Raw genomic sequence first — 20,861 nt, 5'->3', positions numbered from 1 at the left:
CACGTCTCATCCAGTTCATTCTTCCTCACAGCTCAGCCATAGAGATCCAAGCTTCCCTCCGGAAATTCCGACAAACACTACAACCTTCTTGTCAGATATACAAACTTCACGTTTCTTCCTTCCTACCATGTTGCTCTGAAAACTTTCAGTGGAGCCATAGTTACATACTCTAGGACACTTAACGTTATTTCAGGGACAATTTCCCACCACAAGGAACACTGAAATGCAACAGGAAGTGGTGAGTGTGAGTAGGCAGTCCTGGGCTAAATTTGAATGGTGGAAACTTCATACCAAAATGTTTTCCATAGAAGTTCACTTTCTTCAGTTTTGATGACTACCCACTGGATCATTGTGGCCAGATGCCACTGACCAACCAGGAAACCGGAAAATAAAGAATAAACTCTTTCATATGGCCTTTTAGGAACTCTGGTTTTCTGGGGGCTGTTTGTTTTTGGTAGGAGCACAGAAAAATGGCCCAAGTCTGACCCAAACAAATAGAGGAGTTTGGAGTTGTAGTACATTCAGTTATGAACACTCTAGGATTATCATTTTATAACAACAGCAGAGAAAACCTGATGGAGAGGAAGGGAATGAACATTTAGGGAATGTCTCTTCTACACGAGCATTTTGCTCCTTAATTACTGAAAATGCTGTTCCACAACCACCACCAATGCAGCTGTTATTACCTGCTCCCTCCTCCTTTCTAGGTTAGGAAATGGGTTCGTGAAGGTTAGGTAACTTGCTCATGGTCACACACTTGTAGTGACTGGCAGGAGTCCAAATGTGGCTCTTTTTTCACTCTTCCCTGGTGACCTGAGGAGAAAGCTGAGTGGAGTCTTCATAAAGTAAGCTGTTAGGTTAAAGTGGCCAGCTTGTTAAAATAAATAGCACTATCCAGTAAGAGACACCTGTGTTATCCATCTATAGAACACTGATTCTCCTTATAGCCATGCTATTTATTTTGATGCTAATTAGAACAGTTCATAGGGTCCGTAGTAGTCTTAAGCAACCCTTGAATATAAAAGTATTAATTTTACCCACCTCTAGGAGGACCAGACTTTGACATTCTTGTGAGGTAGACAGAGGCAGCATTTAAAATAGTTGCCAGTGCCCTCTGAATCCTGATTTCCCCTACCAAGGCAGACCCACGTCGGGGAGAGAGATGATTACTTGAGGACTAAGGCCCAGGGAATTACACCAGGGGAAATAAGGTAAGGTCTTTGAAGCTCAGTGGGTCTCTGAGCGATATTTTGAATCACGTTCAACTCTCTGCATTCTCCTCCTGCTGAAGTATAACTTGTTTTGGCCATAAAGGTGTGGCAGAGAACACGGTGAATTCCAACTTCAAAATTTGTCAGGTGTAACTGGACAGACCTAAAGAGGTTGGAAATCGACAGGAAAATTACACCCTCACAGTGAGCCACCCTGCCCTTTATTTTGCTAGAAGCCCTTCTTTCTTGTGCGGACTGATGCCCTCTACTGACCTGGCCCTAAGAAAAAAAGCTGGAGAACCAGGTAAGGTGGGAAAAGGAGGTGAATTGCCACCCCCAAGAGGTCACGTAACGCCTTGACTATCTCCACTCTAACAAATAAATATGAGAATTCAGCTCAGCCAAAGGCCTGGAAAGGAAGCACAGACGCAGGAAAAATACAGTTCTCCCAAAGGGCAGCAGGGTGAAGGTGTGAGTTTGAATCATACATCATGTGTAGCGCTCCCTGTCTTTTCTGAGGCTCATTGAGGTTAGCCTTATACACAGCGAGCTCCACTGCAGAAGCAAGATGGCCTGGGAATCTCGGCGCGCCTGGGAAGAAACCTCCCCCTGCCTCCTTGAATTCCGTTCTAGGTTCCCCACCCCATGTCCTCCAGCTCCTCTGCGTCTCAGAGGCTTTTATGCCATTCTTATAATGCGCGGCGCAAATCCTTCCATTCTGGGTTATCTTCGAGGCCAGAAGATCCCGACTCACGTGCGGGCCCCAAAGCCCCCATGCCCGCGCGTGGCGGCCGCGGACGCCTTGGTAAACGCAGGTGGAATGGAACAGGATGCTCCAACGTCTTTTTCCACCACTGATTTCCGTTAAACATTTGTCTGGGGACGAGGCGCGGCGCCCCCCAGGGCGGCCTCTCGCAGGCAAGGCCGGCCACGCGGAGGACAGCGGCCGAGGGCTCCGCGCGCACTTCCTCCGGGGCGGCGGGCGGGGGCGGGGCTTCGGGCGCGCCTCCCCGTCCCCCTCCCCTCCCGCCTCCTCCCCCCTCGGGGGCCGGCCGAGGCGCCGCGGGGGCGGGGCCGCCAGCGGGCTGGGCGGCGTGGCGGAGCGGGCTGGGCGCCCCCGGCCGAGGTGCGAGCGAACCGCGGCGGGCTCGGGCGCGGAGAGGGGGTACGCGGTGCGGAGCAGCCCAGCCCCGCACAGCCCAGCGCAGCCCAGCGCAGCCCAGCGCAGCCCGGCCCGGCCCGGCCCCGTGCGGCCAGAGACAAGCCAGCGGGTGGCGGCGGCGGCTCCCCGCCCGGCCGGTGCAGGGCCTCCGACCGACCGCGGCCGAGCGGGGCCTGGGCGCGGGCGCTGGGGGAGCCCGCCGCGGCGGGCACAAGAGGAAGCGGCGGCGGCGCGTCCCGAGCCGTGCGCGCCATGTCGGGCGGGCCCCCCAAGGGCCTGCCGTCCACCGGGCCCCACTCCCTGCTCGACATGCCGCACCCGCTGGCCGGCTCCAGCAGCGAGGAGGCCGTGGGCGGCGACAGCACGCCCAGCCCGGACCTGCTGATGGCCCGCAGCTTCGGCGACAAGGTGGGGCGCACGGGGCTGGGGACCGGGAGGCGCATTTCGCTCTCGCGGGGGATGGTGGACCCGCAGCTCCCTCTGGGCGCCGGGCCGCGCCTACCCTGGCGCCCCTGCCCGGGGGCGGGCGTGCCCTGGGCTCCAGAGCCTTTGGAAAAAGCGTCCCTCCCTGCCGCCCCCGCGGGGTCGTAGCGGCGCGGAGAGCGGCCGGAGGGGGCGGGCATGCCCGACTCTGACGGGGCGCGGGCGCCAGTGACAGCTGGTGGGGAGGGGTCCTGCCCGCGTGTTGGGGCCGCTGGCGGGTGTGCGGTGCCCTGCGCCTGTGTCCTGGGATGGGGGGGTCCCAGGTTCCTCCAGGAGCATCCCCGAAGGCTGAGCTGCTGGGTAACTTGTAGCTCCCCACTTTCCTGGGACTGCAAAGGAGCAAGAGTTAATGGTTTTCCGTGGTAGGACTGGCAGCCTTGGTGTTACTGCCAGAGTCATTTAACCCACGCTCTGTCATGTGGGGAGTGATCTTTGTTTAGGTTTGCTGTGTGCCCTGTGGAGTCACCTGACTCAGACCCCAGCCGGCGAGGGGAGAGTCTTGCTGTGGTTTTCCGTCTGGGGCTCGGTTCACCTCTGACGGCCCTCCACACTGGTTAGCTTTGGCAGAGGCCCCTTTTGTGGTTGATGGGAAGAAAGCTCGCCCTTTGACCTTCTTTGTGCCGGAGGAGGCTCCTGATTTTCTTAGAGCAGCATGATTCTGGTGATGCTTTGAGAGACCGCAGAGTCCCGCGAAGGGTTAAGGGGCGGCATTCCTCCCCTCCCCCCATTTCAGCTGTGACCAGAGCTTGAGCTGTGATTCTGTCAGCCCTGCTGTGGCCACCTACTCACTAATTGCAGAAATTAGAATTGGTCTTAACACTTGTGATCAGGATTCCCTCTTCCTGGTAAAATACTAAATGAATTTCTCCTAATCCCAATGTTAAATGGGATCGGACGACCTAATTCTTTACCCCATAGATTGGAGGGCATGTGGTACAGTAAAAATGAGTGTATTAGTGCACGGAGGACTCAAGATAGATATGGAGGAGAACTTGGTGTACCTTAAAGAGTTTATGAAAGCCAGGAGTGAAGAGTAGAGCAAAAGGACTTAAAAAGCGAATGAAACCAATGGATTGAGCAGTTTGAGGTCGGTGTGTTGGCGTTTGTGATTATTTCTCTTTATTTTATAGATGATACACTATATGAAGGGTTGTGTTGCTTGGAAATACCTTGTACATACTTGGCATTCAATAAGCAATTGTTGAGTGACTGGATAAATAATTTGTTGCTTTCTTCTAGACTGAGAAATTGTTCCTACAGGCATGTAGGACAGGGACCGAAGTTGAACCTTCTGATTTCCTTCTCAGGATACTGAATTTATTACCTATGGCTGTGTAACAAATTACTCCAAAATTTAGTACTGAAAATAGTGTGTGGGGATCAGTAGTGTCATCTAGGAGCAGCTAGGCTGGGTGGTTCTGTCCTCAGGTCTCTACTGAGGTGGCAGTCAAGGTGTTGACCAGAGCTTGGGTCATCTGAAGGCTGGGTTTGGGGAGGATTTGCTTCCAAGCTCGCTCACTCAGCTGTTGGCAGGCTTTAGCTCCTCTTTATTGGGCTGCTTGACATGGCAGCTAGCTTTCCCCCAGAACAAGTGGTCCAAGAGAGCAAGAGATCCCAGGACTCAAGCTATACTCTTGTATAAGCTAATTTTGGAAGTGACATAATTCTGCCATATTCTGTTTGTCACACAGACCAATGCTAGTACAAAGTGGGAAGAGGGTATGAATACCAGGTGGTATAAATATGGGAGCCATCTTGAATGCTGGTTGCCGCTGATGGCTATTTTATTTATTTATTAAAAAGATTTTATTTATATGACAGAGAGAGAGCTCACAAGTAGGCTGAGAGGCAGGCAGAGAGAGAGAGGGAAGCAGGCTCCCCGCTGAGCAGAGAGCCCCATGCGGGGCTCGATCCTAGGACCCTGAGATCATGACCTGAGCCGAAGGCAGTGGCTTAATCCACTGAGCCACCCAGGCGCCCCATTTTATTTTTTTTTAATAATTTGTATTTATTATTAATATTATTATTGCTACTGTTACCCTTATTTTTAGTAATTGCTATACCCAGTGTGGGGCTCAAGTCATGATGCTGAGATCAGGAGTCATATGCTCTTCTGACTGAGCCAGCCAGGTGTCCCCAGTGATTTACACATTGGCTTAATGATCCATTCTTGGCAGATACCTGTCTCAGAAATATGGGCATTTTCCTAATAAATACTGGCAGGACAAATGCCTTGTACCACTAAGAGCTTGTTGGTGGGCGGGAAGTCAGGCCCAGGTCTAATTACTGCTGGCTTTCTTTACAGGGACAGTCATGTGAGAAAGACCATCTTGAAGCTGTTATTATTAATTATTGAATATTTAATAAGTCTCCTTGCAGCTGTAAGAAGCATCAAAATGACATCACTCCCAAGGGCCTGATTTATAGTAAGCCACTTTTCCTTAGAGGTTAAATAATGTAATTTCTTTCCCTGACTGGAAGTAACATTTTCCTTGAATCTTGGCATGCACATGTGTTTTAGTGACTGTGGGGAAATTTCTGTAGAGAGAAGCTAGCATTCAACTGAGGTGAGTCAGGACCAGTAGAAGGAAGCCTTCACTTTGGCCTCTTTCTCTTGCCCCGGCAGCATGGGGGTCATTGGAGGACAGGTAGGAAAGCTGAGTGCTTGTGATCTGTCTTTGAAAAGAAACCTGTTTTCTCGTCTTTTTGGACAGTGGAGTTGTGACCCTGGATGCCTGGTTCAGAGTCTGTTCTGGGCTTGGAGAATGAGGGTTTGACAGGCTGCTCATGGCACAGGGTTGTTGTATTATACGGAGGGGAATTGCTTTCTGTGGGCCCAGGATGTTGCCAAGAATGGGGAAGCCTCATGGTTTTGTCCGGCAGACACTTCTGGGTGGTGTCTGTGATGCTTGTGGGAGATGGAAACAACAACCAAATATGATGGCTTTTCATCCACTAACTTCTAAAATCATTCAAACCTTGGAGTCATGGGAGAATCCTTCCGATCTTCCAAGGGTTGCTAGGACTAACTCTTTCCATGCCTCACCAGGTCCTCTATCACTACATCCTTCATCTCCACCTAAAATGTAAACAAACCACTAGGCCTGACTCTTGTCTCTCTTTCCTCTGCAAACCACTCTGGGCTACTTCTCCCCTGGCTCAGCCTCCAAGCTTCTGTGTCCCTCCCAACACTCATACACTGAGCCCACTCTAGGCCCAGCTGTGGTTAACACCCCTTCCCACATCCTCAACCTCTCCACTCAACTCTTCCACCTACTTCCTTTGTCCTTTTCAGTGATGGCTCCTCCCAGAGTCTTCGGAGTGGAGGTGTCTTTCCGTGCCCTACTCCGCTTATATCAGGATCAGGAGATGGGGGTCGGTGTCCCCTTCTCCCCACTGCCCTTTACAAGCCAAGCTCTTTTCCCCGGAGGCCCATGTCATTTTATTGGTCAGTCACTTATTTGAGGGCCTACCAGGAGACAGGCACTGTTGCAGGAACTTGAGCGGAGTCAGCCAGTTGAAGACCCCTGCCCTCTCTGGGTACTTCTCAGTGAGTATGTCCTATGTTATATAATACATACTATGGGAGGGAGAAGAAGTAGGTTGGGCAGGGGGCTCACGATCACTGGCTGTGGGAGGAAGATTTGGATAGGCCTTCCTGAGAACTGGAGATTTTAGAGACGTGGAGGAGGTGAGGGAGGGAGTTAGCAAGTGGATGTCTGGAGGAGTGTCCAGCTGGAGGCTCACAGGCATCTGCCTGGTGTGTTGTGGAAGAGCGCAGAGGCCACCGTGGCTGGGGCAGAGTGGACAATGGAGAGTTGTTGACGTACAGCAGAGAGGGGAGGGTCAGACCATGGAGGGTCTCATAGGGCACCCTGAGAATGTTGGCCTTTGCTTTGAGGCCACAATCAGGGTCTTGAGTGGAAGGAGGACTTGATCTGACTTACATATTGAAAAAGGTCACGCAGGCTGTTGAATTGAGAGCCCTTTATTTGGCTATTGCACTGAAATTCATTTCCTTTTAGTTAAAAGGCCATACACCAAATGCAGACTGGCAAAAGAAAAAATAAATCTTTGAAAAGCCCCAGATAGTTTGGCTTCAGAAGTGGCTGGAGCTAGGTATTCAAATGATATCGGAAATCTGTCACTCTCCGTCTCTTGGCTCTTTCTTCTGTGTTAGTTTTATTCTCAGGCTAGCAAAGGGATATGTTCTACAAATAAGCCTCACAATTTCAGCAGAAAGAGAGTACCTCTTTCCTGATAGCCCCAGCCAAAGCCCTGGGCTGGTGTCTCGGGAGCCTCAATTGGGTCAGGCACTGGAACCAGGCTTTGTTAACTGATTGCCCAGACCTGACGCAGATCCTTATCTTTGGAGCATGGAGAAAGGAAGTGTTTTGTAGGTCTGTGCATTTGAATGGTGAAATGTACATATAAAGTACATAGAATGTTTAAAGGATAAAATGTATCTATACAGTTTAAAGAACAAAAAATACTCCTGTTCCTCCTATCCCCCAGCTTGAGAGAATATTGTTAGTATCTTAGGAGCCCTGTGTGAGCTGGGGGAGGATGGAGGTGGTTTCCAAAGCAGAATCAGGACGCTGCTAATAGAAGGAGGAATGAAGGAATGGGGGACAAGCAGAAACAAATGTCCATTTTACAGGACTTCCATGTTGTTTCTAACTCATTAAAATCTCTAGACCTTGGGGAGCCTAAGTGGCTCAGATGGTTAAGCCTCTGCCTTCGGCTCAGGTCCTGAGCCCAGGGTCCTGGGATTGAGCCCCGCGTCGGGCTCCCTGCTCCATGGGGAGGCTGCTTCTCCTCCGCCTCTCTTTCAAATAAATAAATAAAAATAATAATAAAAAAAAATCCCTAGCCCTCAACTCACTGTCTTCTCAAATAATACCCTCCCCTCAAGAGACCCTGTTCAGGGAGTCTGCTTCCCCTCCTCTCTCTCTACCTGCCTCTCTGCCTGCTTGTGATCTCTGCCTGTCAATTAAATAAATAAAATATTAAAAGACCCTGTTTAAACCTTCAAAACTGTTGGTTCCTTGACTTTATTTCCACACACCTTGACCTCTTTTTCAGTTCAGCTGCCCTCTGCCGGCCACACCCTTGCGTTCGAATACCCGGAATGATTTGGGCTTTGAGTCAGTGCCATGAGACACCATCTTCTCTTGCCTTCCCCGCTCCCAATCAGCAAGGACCGACTGCACCTGTTGGCTGACTGCTTCCGCTCGCCTCGCTCCTTCCCCGTGCACGGCTCCTCTCGCCTCCTTCCGTGTCCCGGCACCCAGCCTGGATCATTCCGCGGGTTCAGGTCTTTCGCCTACACCTGGGGTGCGAACACAGCCTGCGAATCGCTGCTGGGGTCAGTTCATGGGAACCAACCCCAGCTGGGGCCCCAGCCGTGCTGGGCACTCCGTCCCTTCCACAGAGGCCCCCGCGGCCGACCCGAAGCTTCTCTCTGTCGCTCACACCTTCCGTCCTTCTCCTCCGCCCTCCCGTTCTGCTGATGAGAAGACAGACAGGATTCTAGGCCTCTCTGCGACCGCGTGGCCCGCCCTGTCTGGCCTCTCAGAGACCTTTGCTCTGTTCGTCACCCTCATTCGTTCCTGTGTCCTCACGCTCCCTCTCCCCTGGCTCATTACATCAGTACGCAAACACGCGCAGGTCACCTCTCACTTGTAAAACAAACGAGGAGTGAAGAAACTCTGCTGTGAGGCTTTCTTCTTCCCCGTCTCAGGATCTCTTTTGTGACTCCTCCCAGTGCAACTTTTTGAAGGCACCGTGGGCCCTTCTTGTCTTCCTCGCTCAGGCCTCAGCCCACTGCTGTCTGGTTTCTGACTTTACTCGTGACTTCCTTCTTGCAAAATCCAGTAGCCACTTCACCGTCCTGGGCTAGCCTGACCTCCTCTTCCTCCAGCCCTTGATGCTGTCGAGCACCCTCCTTCTGGAAGCACTTTCTGCTTCCAGGCGGTGGAGCCTGGCTGGCTGTTTGAATCCCAGCGCTGCCTACCTACAGGCTTTGCGACAGCAAATTATTTAACCTCTCTGAGCCTCAGTTTCCTCATCTGTAAAGAGGGGACAACAGGAGCAGCTCTGGCATGGGGTCAACGTGAGGCTCTGGGGAGTCTGCACTTAGAGTAGTGCCTGATACGTGGGGAGCCTTTAATAAATGGGAGGTGGTGACGTCGGTTACTCCTAGGGGCTGTACTCTTCATATCTCCTTTGGCATTTCTGCCTGTTCTTTGTCTACGTCTGTATCAGTCGTGGGCCCGTCAGGGTGAAAAACCTCTGAGGTATCTCAAACCGAAAGGCTGTAATGCAGGGAGTTAGTTACATAGGCAATGGAAGGCACGAGAAGTCAAGCAGAAGATGGTGAGATTAACAGAGCAGCAACAGCAGGAAACTGCTGTCACCCTCAGGGCCGGAGGGTCAGCAAGACGAGGTGATGTTACAACCCTTCTGAGCTTCCGTTGGAACTAGAAGCATGGCAGGGCGGCTCCACAAGGGTGGGTCCCCTGAGGAGGAGAGGCCAGGAGAGGAAGCAGCTGCTGCCGGGGATGCTCTTTGAACCAGAGCAGAAGACTCCGGGCAGAGACAGAAGCTCCCCGGCTCCTCTGCTCATCCTGTCTTCTGGTCTTTCATCAGCATCTTCCGTTGGCCAAAATAGCTTCCTTGGAGGACGTGTGACTCTAGGAGAGCCTAACAGTCTTCGTTAGATTTGCTCGGATGGCCGCTGGGGGAAGGGTGTCTCTGCCTGTAAGATTGTGCACCTGTGTTTGCGGCGATGTGGAGAGGGGCTCACGAAGAGGCCGGACAGGAGAGGAGAGCCGGGAGAGAAAGGGGGGGCAGGCCCCGTGGCTCCCTCGAATCCTGGACCCGCCTGTGCCGGTGATGTCCGAAGCCAGCGCTGCTGCTTAGTTACAGGAGATTGTGAATTCCCTTTTACTGACATTCTTTTCAGTTGGGTTTTGTCACTTGACACTTAAAAAAATATATATTGACTGAGAGATACGTTGACCTTAAAAGGTGAAGTGAGAGTTGAGTTTTACTTTGGGACTGTTGAAGAGGGGGGCTTCGTTCCTGTCGGTCAGCGCCACTGTCGGGGCGCACGTCTGCAGCCAGCTGAGGCGGCGGAGGGGGTGTTTTCACCAGTCCTGGAAGTCTGAGGGGCCTTTCAGGTGCGAGGCGGGGAAAGCACCACAGGCTGAGGGAGAAGCCTGAGCACAGCTCCCGAGATGGGAAAGGCCTGTGCCCGCTGGAGTGGGATCAAGTGGAGTCGTGTGTTGGGGTGGGTTTTGAGGGCCTGGGGGTGGGGATTAGTGAGGAGCGGGCAGCCCCCAGACTGCTTTGAGCGCGCTGACATGGAGGTCAGCTCTTGTTCTTAAGGCAGGAGTCGGCCCTCGAGGGGTTCGGAGTGGCGGATGGCACAGTCTGCGCTGGGGACATTGGAGGCCAGCAGTGACGAGCCCCTAGGCAGGTGTTGGCCTGGCTTCGGCCGGAGTGGTGGCCTGCAGGACGGAAGATGAGAAAATGTCAAGATGCCTCATTTTGGTAGAGTGGGGACACCTGGCTGCCCTCACAGAGCGCGCGCGAGCACGAAGACCATTAGGGTGCGGTTTGAGGACAGGAGTCAGGACGGAGGGGTCTGAGCCCCACCTTCGGAAGCCTCCTCAGAGTTCAAGGCTTAGCCCAGAAGCCGCTTCCAGGAAACTCTTCCTCAGCATACGATCGCCCAGCCCCGGGACCTCCAGCCCGAGGGGGACGGCCAACATGGCGGTTTCTGAGGTGTGGTCCCTGAGGTGCGAGCTGACAGGCGTGTGGGAAGCAGGGGTGTGGCACTGGTCACGGGAAGGGTGGCGGCCGGAGGGAAGAACAGGGTTGAGGGAAGACGTTTAGCATCGGGGAGACTTGAGTTTTAGTGGAGGTTACAGGGAAGCGGACAGATGTTTTGCGTGAAAACGCAGGACAGCGCGGCAGAGGCGCACCCGCTGGTGTGTGAGGGACTCGGGTTGTTTATGAGGCATGGGGGGGTTTCATGTGGTCTCGCGTCGCTCACCCCACAGAATTCCTCTCTTTGGCCGCCACAGCAGCAGTCGGGCGGCTGTCGCGTGTGTGTGTGTGTGTGTGTGTGTGTGCGTGCGCGCGCGTGTGTGTGTGTGTGTGTGTGTGCGCGCGCGCGCGTGTGTGTCTGTCTGGCAGGAGGGTGTGCGGACTGGGGCCGGAGGGCTGTGAGGAGGGGCGGCGTCTCAGGACTCCTGCTGGAGCGAAGGCCCCAAGGCGAAAAAAACACACCTTGTGCCCGGGGAGCAGAGAGCAGGCACCTTGAAAACCTTTCTGTCCCGAGCAAGCCCTCGTAGGCCTGGCTCTGCTGGATGCTGAGGGCACTGAGGAAGATTAAAATAAAAAGGAACCCCTCCTCAGGTGGTCTTTGGTCTTGTGGAGACATGGCAAAAAGATGGTTCCAGTAGAATGTGAAAAATGTGAACCGTATCTACTAGCTCTGGGGCCTTGGGCAGGTTTCCTAACCTCAGTGTCCCCACACCTAAATGCTGGGTTATCTTTACGCCGTTCCGCAGTAACAGCGTCGGGCAGACGGTCAGTGCTGTGCAAATGCGGGTGTTTGTATGGCCTGGGACATCGACCCTGAGAGAGAGTTTAACCGCTAGGAGTTTGCTGGAGGGATGAAGGGAAGTGAGGCAGGCAAGGGAAGGCACCAGAAAAAGATAAGTCACCGAACCAGTGTCCTCCCCTCGGAGCCTGTGCAGAACACACACACCTGGGTTGTCCACACCCGGGGTGAGGCGGGGGTCTTCGAATGGCAGCCTTTATCAGCCACTGGTTGCGCACTCCATGGATGGCGTGTTGGCCATTGAACCCGCAAGCATTTTCCGGTCTGCCCTGTGGGTGGGCAGCTCAGGGGAAGCAGTCAGGCCAGCAAGTGCCGGCGCTGGCAGCTGGAAGTCAGGCCAGTGGGCCCTGAGGTGGTCAGGGCGAGGGGACACGGGCGGGCGCCGGCTGTCTCTGCCACAGTTATTATGAGAGTGAGGTACCGGGATAGAAGTAGGGAGTGACCGTGCTTAGGAGAACGGTGGCTTTTCCCAAGGAAATGATGTTTGAGGTGGAGAATGGAGAAGTAGACGTTTTACAAATGGACAGAGCGAAGAAAAGTAACGGGAGCAGAAAAACCAGCACGTGCCGAAGCTGGGTGGTATCTGGTCGCAGGCATGGCCCAGGGAGGGCGGCGGAGTCGTGTGGCTGGAGAGGGAGGTAGTGGGCAGGTGGAGGTCTGGATTGGCAGACGGCGAGGGCTCTGTGCCACACGACTGGGAGGCCAGTTGGATTTCAAGCAGGGAAGGTGCAGGGCCATACTTGTTAGGTCACCGTGACTGAGCCCCTAGCTTGGACAGGGTGGGTGGAATCAAGAGGCCAGGAGTCCAGGGAGAAGACTGTTGGAGCAGAAGGTTGCAGTTTTAGTGGAGTTTTGACTCCCTGACTTCAGGGAGTGTGGTGCTCTGGAGTTTTGTTTGCAAATGATAGAAATCAGGCTCTCACTAACTTAAGCAAAAAAGGGCGAACCCATCAACAGGCTACCTTGAACCCTTGATTGAGCTGGAAGCAGGGGTCTGAATGTTCCTGCAGGTCAGTTTCATGCTCCAGAGCAGTTTTATCAGTGAGGGAGGGAGTGGGCAGCTGGCAGGTCCTAGCCCTCCCATTTTATAGCCCTGCCTCCGGAGAGGGAGTAAATCTCTTACACAGGGAGGAATCTCGGGGAGCCGGGGCTTGGGTCCTGTACCCTGCCTGAGACCAGTCAACTGGGCCCAGAGGTTCAACCATGGCTTGGGGGTGGCTGGGGAGGGAGTCTGAAAGAGTAGGTCAGCCCTCCTTCCAGCTTCAGGGTTCTGGAGCAGCTCTGAGCTGTGTGTGTTAGGCAAACACTAAGAGATTACTTGCAAGGGAGACTCTTGGGTCACAGGTTTTAGTGACTGGCTGAATCATCATGGCAAGAATAAAACAAATTTTGGGAGAAACAGGTCAAAAATTAAACTATAGATTTTTAAAGACTTTTAATTTTTTATTTTATTTTTATTTTTAAATTATTTATTTATTTTAGAAAGAGAACATGCAGGCAGAGGGAGGGGCAGAAGGAGAGAGAGAATCTCAAACAGACTCCCTCCCCACTGAGCACGGAGCTGACTTGGGGCTTGATCTCACAACCCTGAGGTCACAACCTGGGCCAAAACCAAGAGTCTGATGCTTAGCCGACTGTGCCACCCAGGTGCCTCAGGTGTAGTTGCCTTTTAAAAGAAAAATTGAGATATAAATCACATACCATCAAATCCACTTTTTTTTTAAATTTTAAAGATTTTATTTATTTACACAGAGAGAGAGAGATCACAAGTAGACAGAACAGCAGGCGGGCGGGGGGGGGGGGAGCAGGCTCCCTTCCGTTCAGAGAGCCCAACGTGGGGCTCGATCCCAGGACCCTGAGATCATGACCTGAGCCGAAGGCAGAGGCCTACTCCGCTGAGCCACCCAGGTGCCCCTCAAATCCACTTTTTAAAAGCATATACTGGGGGCGCCTGGGTGGCTCAGTGGGTTAAGCCGCTGCCTTCGGCTCAGGTCATGATCTCAGGGTCCTGGGATCGAGTCCCGCATCGGGCTCTCTGCTCAGCAGGGAGCCTGCTTCCTTCTCTCTCTCTCTCTGCCTGCCTCTCAGTGTACTTGTAATTTCTCTCTGTCAAATAAATAAATAAAATCTTTAAAAAAAAAAAAATAAAAATAAAAAATAAAAGCATATACTGTGTGTGGTTTTAATTTATTCACAAGGTTGTGCAACTGTCACCAGTTTCCAGGTCTAGAATGTTCATCACTCCAAAGATAACTCATCCTACCCATTAGCAGACACTCCCTTCCCCCCCAACACCTGGTAATCACCATTCTATTTTCTGTCTTTATAAATATGATACCTCTCCTTTAGATACCTTATATAAATAGAATTGTATAGTATTTGTCTCTGTAACTGTCTTCTTTTCTTAGAATAAGGACCTCAGGGCTCATCCATGTTGTAGCATGTGAGAGGATTTTCTTCTTTTTAAAGACTGAATAATATTCCTTTGTATGGATAGATCATATTTTCTTTATCCATTCATCTTCTGGTGGACATTTAGTTTGCTTCTACCTTTTAGTTATTGTATATAATGCTTCATGGATGTACAGATACGTCTTTTGTGATCCTGTTTTAATTTTTTTTGTTTTTGTTTTGAAGTATAAACCCAGAAGTGGGATATGGTAATTCTGTTTTTAATTTTTAAGGTACTTTCATCCTGTTTTCTGTAGTGGGTGTACCATTTTATAATCCCACCAAAAGTACACAGGGTTTCTAATTTCTCCACATTTTCACTAATACTTGAAATTGTCTGTTCTTTTTTTGAAAGCTTTTATTTTTTAATTTTTGATTTATTTTAATTTAGTCTTTTTTAGAGAGGGAGAGTGAGGGGTGTGGGAGGCAGAGGGAGAGAGAGAATCTTAATGGCCAGCATGGAACCCAAGATGGGGCTCAATCTCACAACCCTGAGATCATGACCAGAGCTGAAATAAAGAGTCAGACACTTAACCAACTGGGCCACCCAGGTGCCAGCTATTTTCTATTCTTTTGACAAAAGTGGCCATCCTAATGGATACAACATTTGATTTATATTTCTCTGATGACTGGTGCAGTTGAGTGTCTTTTCCTGCACTTTTTGGCCATTTGAATATCTTTTTTTGAGAGATGTCTGTTTAAGTCCTTTGCTAATTTTTTATCAGATTATTTGATTTTTTTGTTGCTCAGTTGTAGGAGTTAATTTTTATATTCTGGATATTAACCCTGATCAGATACACAATTTGTAGGTATTGTCTCCCATTCCATAGGTTGCCTTTGTGTCTTTTGCACAAATTTTTAAAGTGTGCTGTAGTCCCATTTATCTATTTTTGCTTTTGTTGCCAGGGTTTTTAGTGTTTTATCCGAGAAGTCATTGCTAAGTCAATGGCATGAAAATTTTCTCGTATGTTTCTTCTAGGAGTTTTATAGTTTGGGGTCTTAGGTTTGGGTCTTTAATCCACTTTGAGTTAATTTTTTAAAAAAAGTTTTTATTTATTTATTTGTGAGAGAGAGGTGGGGGGGGAGGGTGAGCACCAGCAGGGGGTATGGCAGGCAGAGGGAGAATTCGGAACTCAGTCCTAGGACCCTGGGATCATGACCTGAGCTGAAGGCAGACACTTAACCAGCTAAGCCACTCAGGTGTCCTGTGACTTAACTTTTGTATATGGTGTAAGACAAGGCTTCCACTTCATTCTTTTGCATGTGGATTTCTAGTTTTCCCAGCACACCATTTGTTGAAAAGACTGTCCTTTCCCTGTTGAGGATGTATATACTTTTAAAGCTAATTTCTTCCTAAAATCAATAAATCATATTAATAGTTGAAGTGCTATAGATGAATGTATCCTGCGAATGTTTGAGTGACTTCTCTGTTCTATGTGCTGCGTAAGGCCTGTTCCTTGGGAATCAAGATATCTAAATTCTGGAAATGACATTAGCCTGGGACGGGTCCGTAATTAGAATAGACATGCTTGTAGAATAGCTGTTTTACTGCAAAAACGGAAGACAGACTTTCTTCAGGACTATTTAGTGAGGGCAGAGATGTGTTCTAAGGAACTGAGGTTGTTGTCATCCTGCTGGCATCAGCATTTATGCTGCAAAAAATGCAATATAGCAGCCTTTCTCTGTGCTGTCCAGTCAAGCAAATCTTGTTTATTTCATGACTTGCATCAGCAGTTTGAAGGCACATGGACTTTTTGTTCATTTTTCTTAAAGATTTATACGGGCCTATTGTGTGCCTTACCTTGAGGATACATAGATGGACATGATGACCTTACCTTCAGGCGGTCAAGGCCCAGGAGAGGAGACAGAGGAGGTGCAGTGAAGGATTGCGGTAGGGGTTGCACAGAATGCCGTGAGGGCAGTTAGAGTGATTTCTTTTGAGTTAAAGAAATTCTAGAGTAAAGCATATTTCAAGGAGGCATTGAGTTACCTGTTACAGATTTTGTCCTTGATATTAATGGTCAACGTTGGGATTTCAGTGAGAATTTGAGTAATTGTTTTCTGGTCTGATAATAATAGGGAACTCTTTTTACTGTCTTTCAGCCTGTAGATTTTACTTTATTTATTTATTTTTTTAAAAGATTTTATTTATTTATTTGACAGGCAGAGATCACAAGTAGGCAGAGAGGCAGGCAGAGAGAGAGAGAGGAGGAAGCAGGCTCTCCGCGGAGCAGACAGCCCAATGCGGGGCTCGATCCCAGGACCCTGGGATCATGACCTGAGCCGAAGGCAGAAGCTTTAACCCACTGAGCCACCCAGGCGCCCCCAGCCCATAGATTTTATTATGCCCTTGTTAATCCAGTGAATGTTCTTTAGCAGTGTATCCAAGATTGACTATGTATTTGTGGGACCCAGTGCAAAATTGAAATCCTTGTCCCCTTGTTAAGATTTTATTAAGAATTCCAAGATGGTGACAGCAGAGCATTCAGCCCAGTGTGGAAACCTTCTGAGCACAGGATCCTGTGTGAGCACAGATCACAGACCCACGGAGCTGGCCCTGAGTATACCCTTTAGAGGTATTGATGGCCAGGTCCTGTTAAAATCACCTCTTGTCCTTCTTGGTGTTCTGGGTGAGGACTGTTGGATCTTGGGTATGCTTGTGATGAGTCTGGCTTCCTGGGACTGGCTTCTCCGGTCTGGGTTGACCGTGATTCTTGCGACTTCATCGCCTGTCAACATTCTAACATTTCCTGTTTCTAGAAGAACTTAATGTAAACTCCCCTCCTGCTCAGGTTTTCATGGTTAATGTGTGCTTTGGACTGCTTTTCATTTCCCCAACCGTTGCTTTTACTTTCTTTCCCCTTTTGTTCGGGTCTCTCCCCCGCAGAGGGTGCCCAGCCTCTGTGCTCCCCCAGTTATCCTTGCCTTCGCCCAGAGATAAAAGTGGGGGGGGGGCACAATCGCTGCTGACATCTGCAGAGCGCCAGCTGTTGAGGATCCTTGCTGGATCTTCCCCGTGCGCTCCCCTATGGTGTAGTTCCTGTCGTGTTCCCCTTTGACAGCTGGGGAAACATAGGCTCTGGGAGTAGTTACTTGGTTCAAGATGCTGAGCTAGAGGAGAGTGGGGCAGGTACTTGAACTTGGGTCTGTCTGACTTGAGAGCCTGCTCTTCCTCGCCACCACCACTGCTCGAGACCTGGCTTTCTCCTCCAAGCCTCCCCGATCTCTGAGCACTTGCGCACCTTAGTCACTGAACCTCGGGTTTCCACTACAAGGTGCATCTACATGCCGAGGGGGAATGAAGCCCATCTCTCCTGTGTCTTAGCTCAGGTCTCTTTTCTCCGTCCACTTTCTCGATTTTTGCAGCCTTTGTCCTCACCACACCAGTCTCCCTTGTCAGGAAGTTTCCCAAGGCTTTCTGGCTCCTGCCCGCTCACTCTCCCCAGCCCCGCCAGGCTCCTCAGAGGAGCAGTCTTTTTGCAAGGCCTCCATCTGCCTCGCCATCTGCCTGCTCTCGCCTGGGCATTAGGGTCCACGGTCCAGCTCTGCCCTTACCCCTCACCACTGCAGAGACCTGCAACGGCTCTTTTCGCACTGTGGAGCTCAGGCCTTTAGAGCTGCAGAGACCTGGGAGGGCATCCACCCTAAGACCCTCTTGTTTTCACTTGCATCTGGGGCCCTATGAGAGAAGCCATTTGTCAGACCCAGGTCACCCAGCTAGCTCCTTGTGGAGCTGAGCCTAGGACCCAAGTTTCCAGACTGCTTGGTCTGGTGCTCATTTTCTGTGACTTGTGACACTAACCAGCCTCCCCTGATTTTCTTCACTCTCTTTTCTTTTTAGTCTCAGGGGCTCCTACCGTTCATTGCTGTATTTCCCTAGCCCAGTGCCTGGCATGAAGCAGAGGCTTAATCAATACCTACAGAATGAATGGATTCTGTGCTCTCTGCATCCTCCCCTGGTCTCTGCCCCCTGCCTCTCTGGACCTGCCTCTTTTCCCTTCTAGCTCTCACTGTGGACCCACCAGCCAGGGTCCTCACCCTTCGCTAGTTCCTTACACACCATCCCCAGATGGACTCACACCTGCCCCAAGGCGTAGGATTCCCACACCTTCAGGGTCTGGCTTCAAATGTACCTTCCCAAGTGTTTCTCTGATACTTGATTTTAGCACCCTTAAGATCAATCTATGGGGAGAGTATTTAAAATCATAGCTTTCTTGGCCTCTCCTCCTCCTATCTCATTCCTGCAGGCAACATCACTGTTTCCCTCTTTTCATTTCCATTGTCCATGTCCTTGCCCTAATGAAGGTGTCTGATGATCTGTCTTGTTTCCCAGCTTTTACTCAGTCTGCTCTTTTCTGACCACTGTAGCCAGAGTTTCCCTTCCTGAAAACACCACCCTGTATATGTCTGTGTGTCATTCCCATCTCCAGAGGCCTGCAGCGACCTCCCAGTGCTTATGCAGTGATGGTGCAGTCCCATGCCTTCTGTATTCATCTACATATTTGCCTCTCTGGCCCTCTCCTAGGGAGTTAGTTCTACCCTGCCCAAATGAATTTACCCACAAGGTACCTGGCAGGCTGTGTGAGTTTTTGCTTGCCCACCTTTTATGTGTTTGTGTTACTGTAGTGTCTCCCACTATGGCTGTGGAACCTTGTTACTCAGAGTGTGTTCTGTGGACCAGTGGCATTGACATTGCCTAGGAGCTCTTTGGGAAGGTGGAGTCTCAAGCTGAATTCCAGACCTACTGACTCAGAATCTGCATTTTGACATTATCCCTAACTCATTTGTGTGCACATTAAAAATTGAGAAGCACTGTCTTCAAACAAGATTATCAGGCTTGACTAAGCTTTCACATCATTGGAGGACTTCCTAGATGTTACTGATGCTGGAGCCCCACCTCAAGAAATTCGATCCTAGATTGAATGAATCTAGGATGGCCCTGAGACTAGTGTTTTTTTTTTTTTTTTAAAGATTTTATTTATTTATTCGACACAGAGAGATCACAAGTAGGCAGAGAGGAAAGCAGAGAGAGAGAGAGAGGAGAAATCAGGCTCCCTGCCGAGCAGAGAGCCCGATGTGGGACTCGATCCCAGGACCCTGAGATCATGACCTGGGCTGAGGGTAGAGGCTTAACCCACTGAGCCACCCAGGCACCCGAGACTAGTGTTTTTAAAAAAGATTTTTGTAGATAGTTCTGATGTGCCGCCAAGGTTGAGATCAATTGCCTTAGAAGAATTCTCGGGTTCACCTGGTGGGAGTTTGCCTTCACACACATATGTCTCTTACACTGCGCCATAGTGTTAGCGCAGGGACTCAGTCTGCTTTGCTTATTGCTATAATTTCAGGCATGAACAAAGTCTCGGATGGGTTAGGTACTTAGATATTTGTTGACTCAGTAAATGGACATGGGCTAAATGATGTATATATAAGAATATTTGTTGCGATATTATTTCTAATAGCAATAGATAAGAAAGAGTCCAAATATTCATCAGTAGGGAGCTCGTTGTAAACTGTGGTCATTTATAAAATGCAGTGTTAAAGGGAATAGGCAGCCTTATACACAGTGATATGCAACAATGGCTGGATATTTTAGATAAAAAGAAAAAAGGTACATACAAACTGTGTGCGGTCTGTCATTTTTGTGTTTTCAAGAGCCTAGGTGGAAATGTGTACGCTAGCCTTGGAAGGATCCAACTTTCCCTCTTCGAAGGGTCATTTCCTGACCCTTTGAGAGTATAGTCTTCTGCCCCTGGAGGTTATTTGACCAAATGCGAAAGCACCCTCCTACTCTCTTCCCAATTTGGTTAATAATAGTTGATACTGATTAAAAAGGAAAAATCTGACTAACCAGCCTCTGACTGACCCTGATTGGATTTCAAACAAACAAAAAAAGAGGCTCTCCCTCATAGTTCTGTTGAGTAGAAGTGTATGTTGTCCCTGCTTGAAAACTGAATCACAACTGCTCGAAACCTGAAAGGGAGAAGGCTAAGCTGTTAACTGAGGGGATAAAAGAGGTAATGCTCTTCTGGTAGTTTTTAATCTATTCCGATCAAATACAGGTGAATATTGGCTCAGAGTGATCTTTGCCCATTTTTCCACCAGTTTTTTGAACTATCTTTTTTTTTTCCTCCCTGCGTTCATAAGCAAGTCTTTTCTCTCCTGGTCCAAGTCAACCATTGTTTGGTTGTCCAGACTTCCAGGACTCCCATTTCATGCTCCTGCCTCTATCTTCCTTGGCAAATGGGCTGCCCTGGACATTGCCTCTGTTGGTGAAAGAGGAGGGGGTGTTTTCAGTCTAGTGACGTTAGCTCTTTTCCTTCCCCGTTCGCCTGATCACAGTCTTTATCCTGGTGCATGGTTACCTGGGCTTCATTACAGCTTCATAGAGAGAGGGGTGGCCAACTTCCTAACAATTGCAAATGGAAAAAGTTGGACCGGGAGGTGGTTATGGTAGTGATGAGACTGACACCTCTTGGTAAGTTGATGCAACTGAGTTGACTTGATGGTCCTGGTGTAACAGCTTCTCTTGGGGAGGCTTGACACATTGCTTTAGCTCTCTGTGAAACTTTCTGAGCAACCTGGAAAGTATCGTATAGAGTATGATAGACTAGACTGTGTGGACTTCTCAATAGAATGAGAGCCAAATTCGGGGCTAACTGAATATCTGCAATTTCTAAGCATGTCTCAAGGGCCATGGTTTGAGCAAAATGATCAAATCTCCACTTTCAGGGGCTTCTGAAGAACAAGGTAGCCACTGTTTTTTGTTGTTATTATTGTTTATTTTGTTTTTCTTAAGTCATTCTTATTCTCTTGGACTTTGCCGTGTCCATTGCTGAGTGTGAATGGAAAGGGCCACATTTACTGAAGACGTAATGGGGTGTTCCACGATTATAAATTGTAGAAGCAATGTTTACATTTT

General features: G+C 49.8%; 1 protein-coding gene across 1 annotated transcript in view; it reads left to right on the top strand.

The window, feature by feature from the left end:
- Window positions 1–2,279: 2,279 nt before the first annotated feature.
- Window positions 2,280–20,861, top strand: part of SNX30 (sorting nexin family member 30) — a 108,846-nt gene continuing 90,264 nt past the window's right edge. The window contains exon 1 of the mRNA XM_032308948.1: window positions 2,280–2,781. Within this exon, the coding sequence (XP_032164839.1) occupies window positions 2,626–2,781 (156 nt within the window). The 5' untranslated portion in view covers window positions 2,280–2,625. The remainder of the gene's footprint in view (window positions 2,782–20,861) is intronic.

Source organism: Mustela erminea, chromosome 12 (assembly GCF_009829155.1).
Source record: "Mustela erminea isolate mMusErm1 chromosome 12, mMusErm1.Pri, whole genome shotgun sequence".
Lineage (NCBI taxonomy): Eukaryota > Metazoa > Chordata > Mammalia > Carnivora > Mustelidae > Mustela > Mustela erminea.
This window is presented reverse-complemented; position numbering and strand designations above follow the sequence as displayed.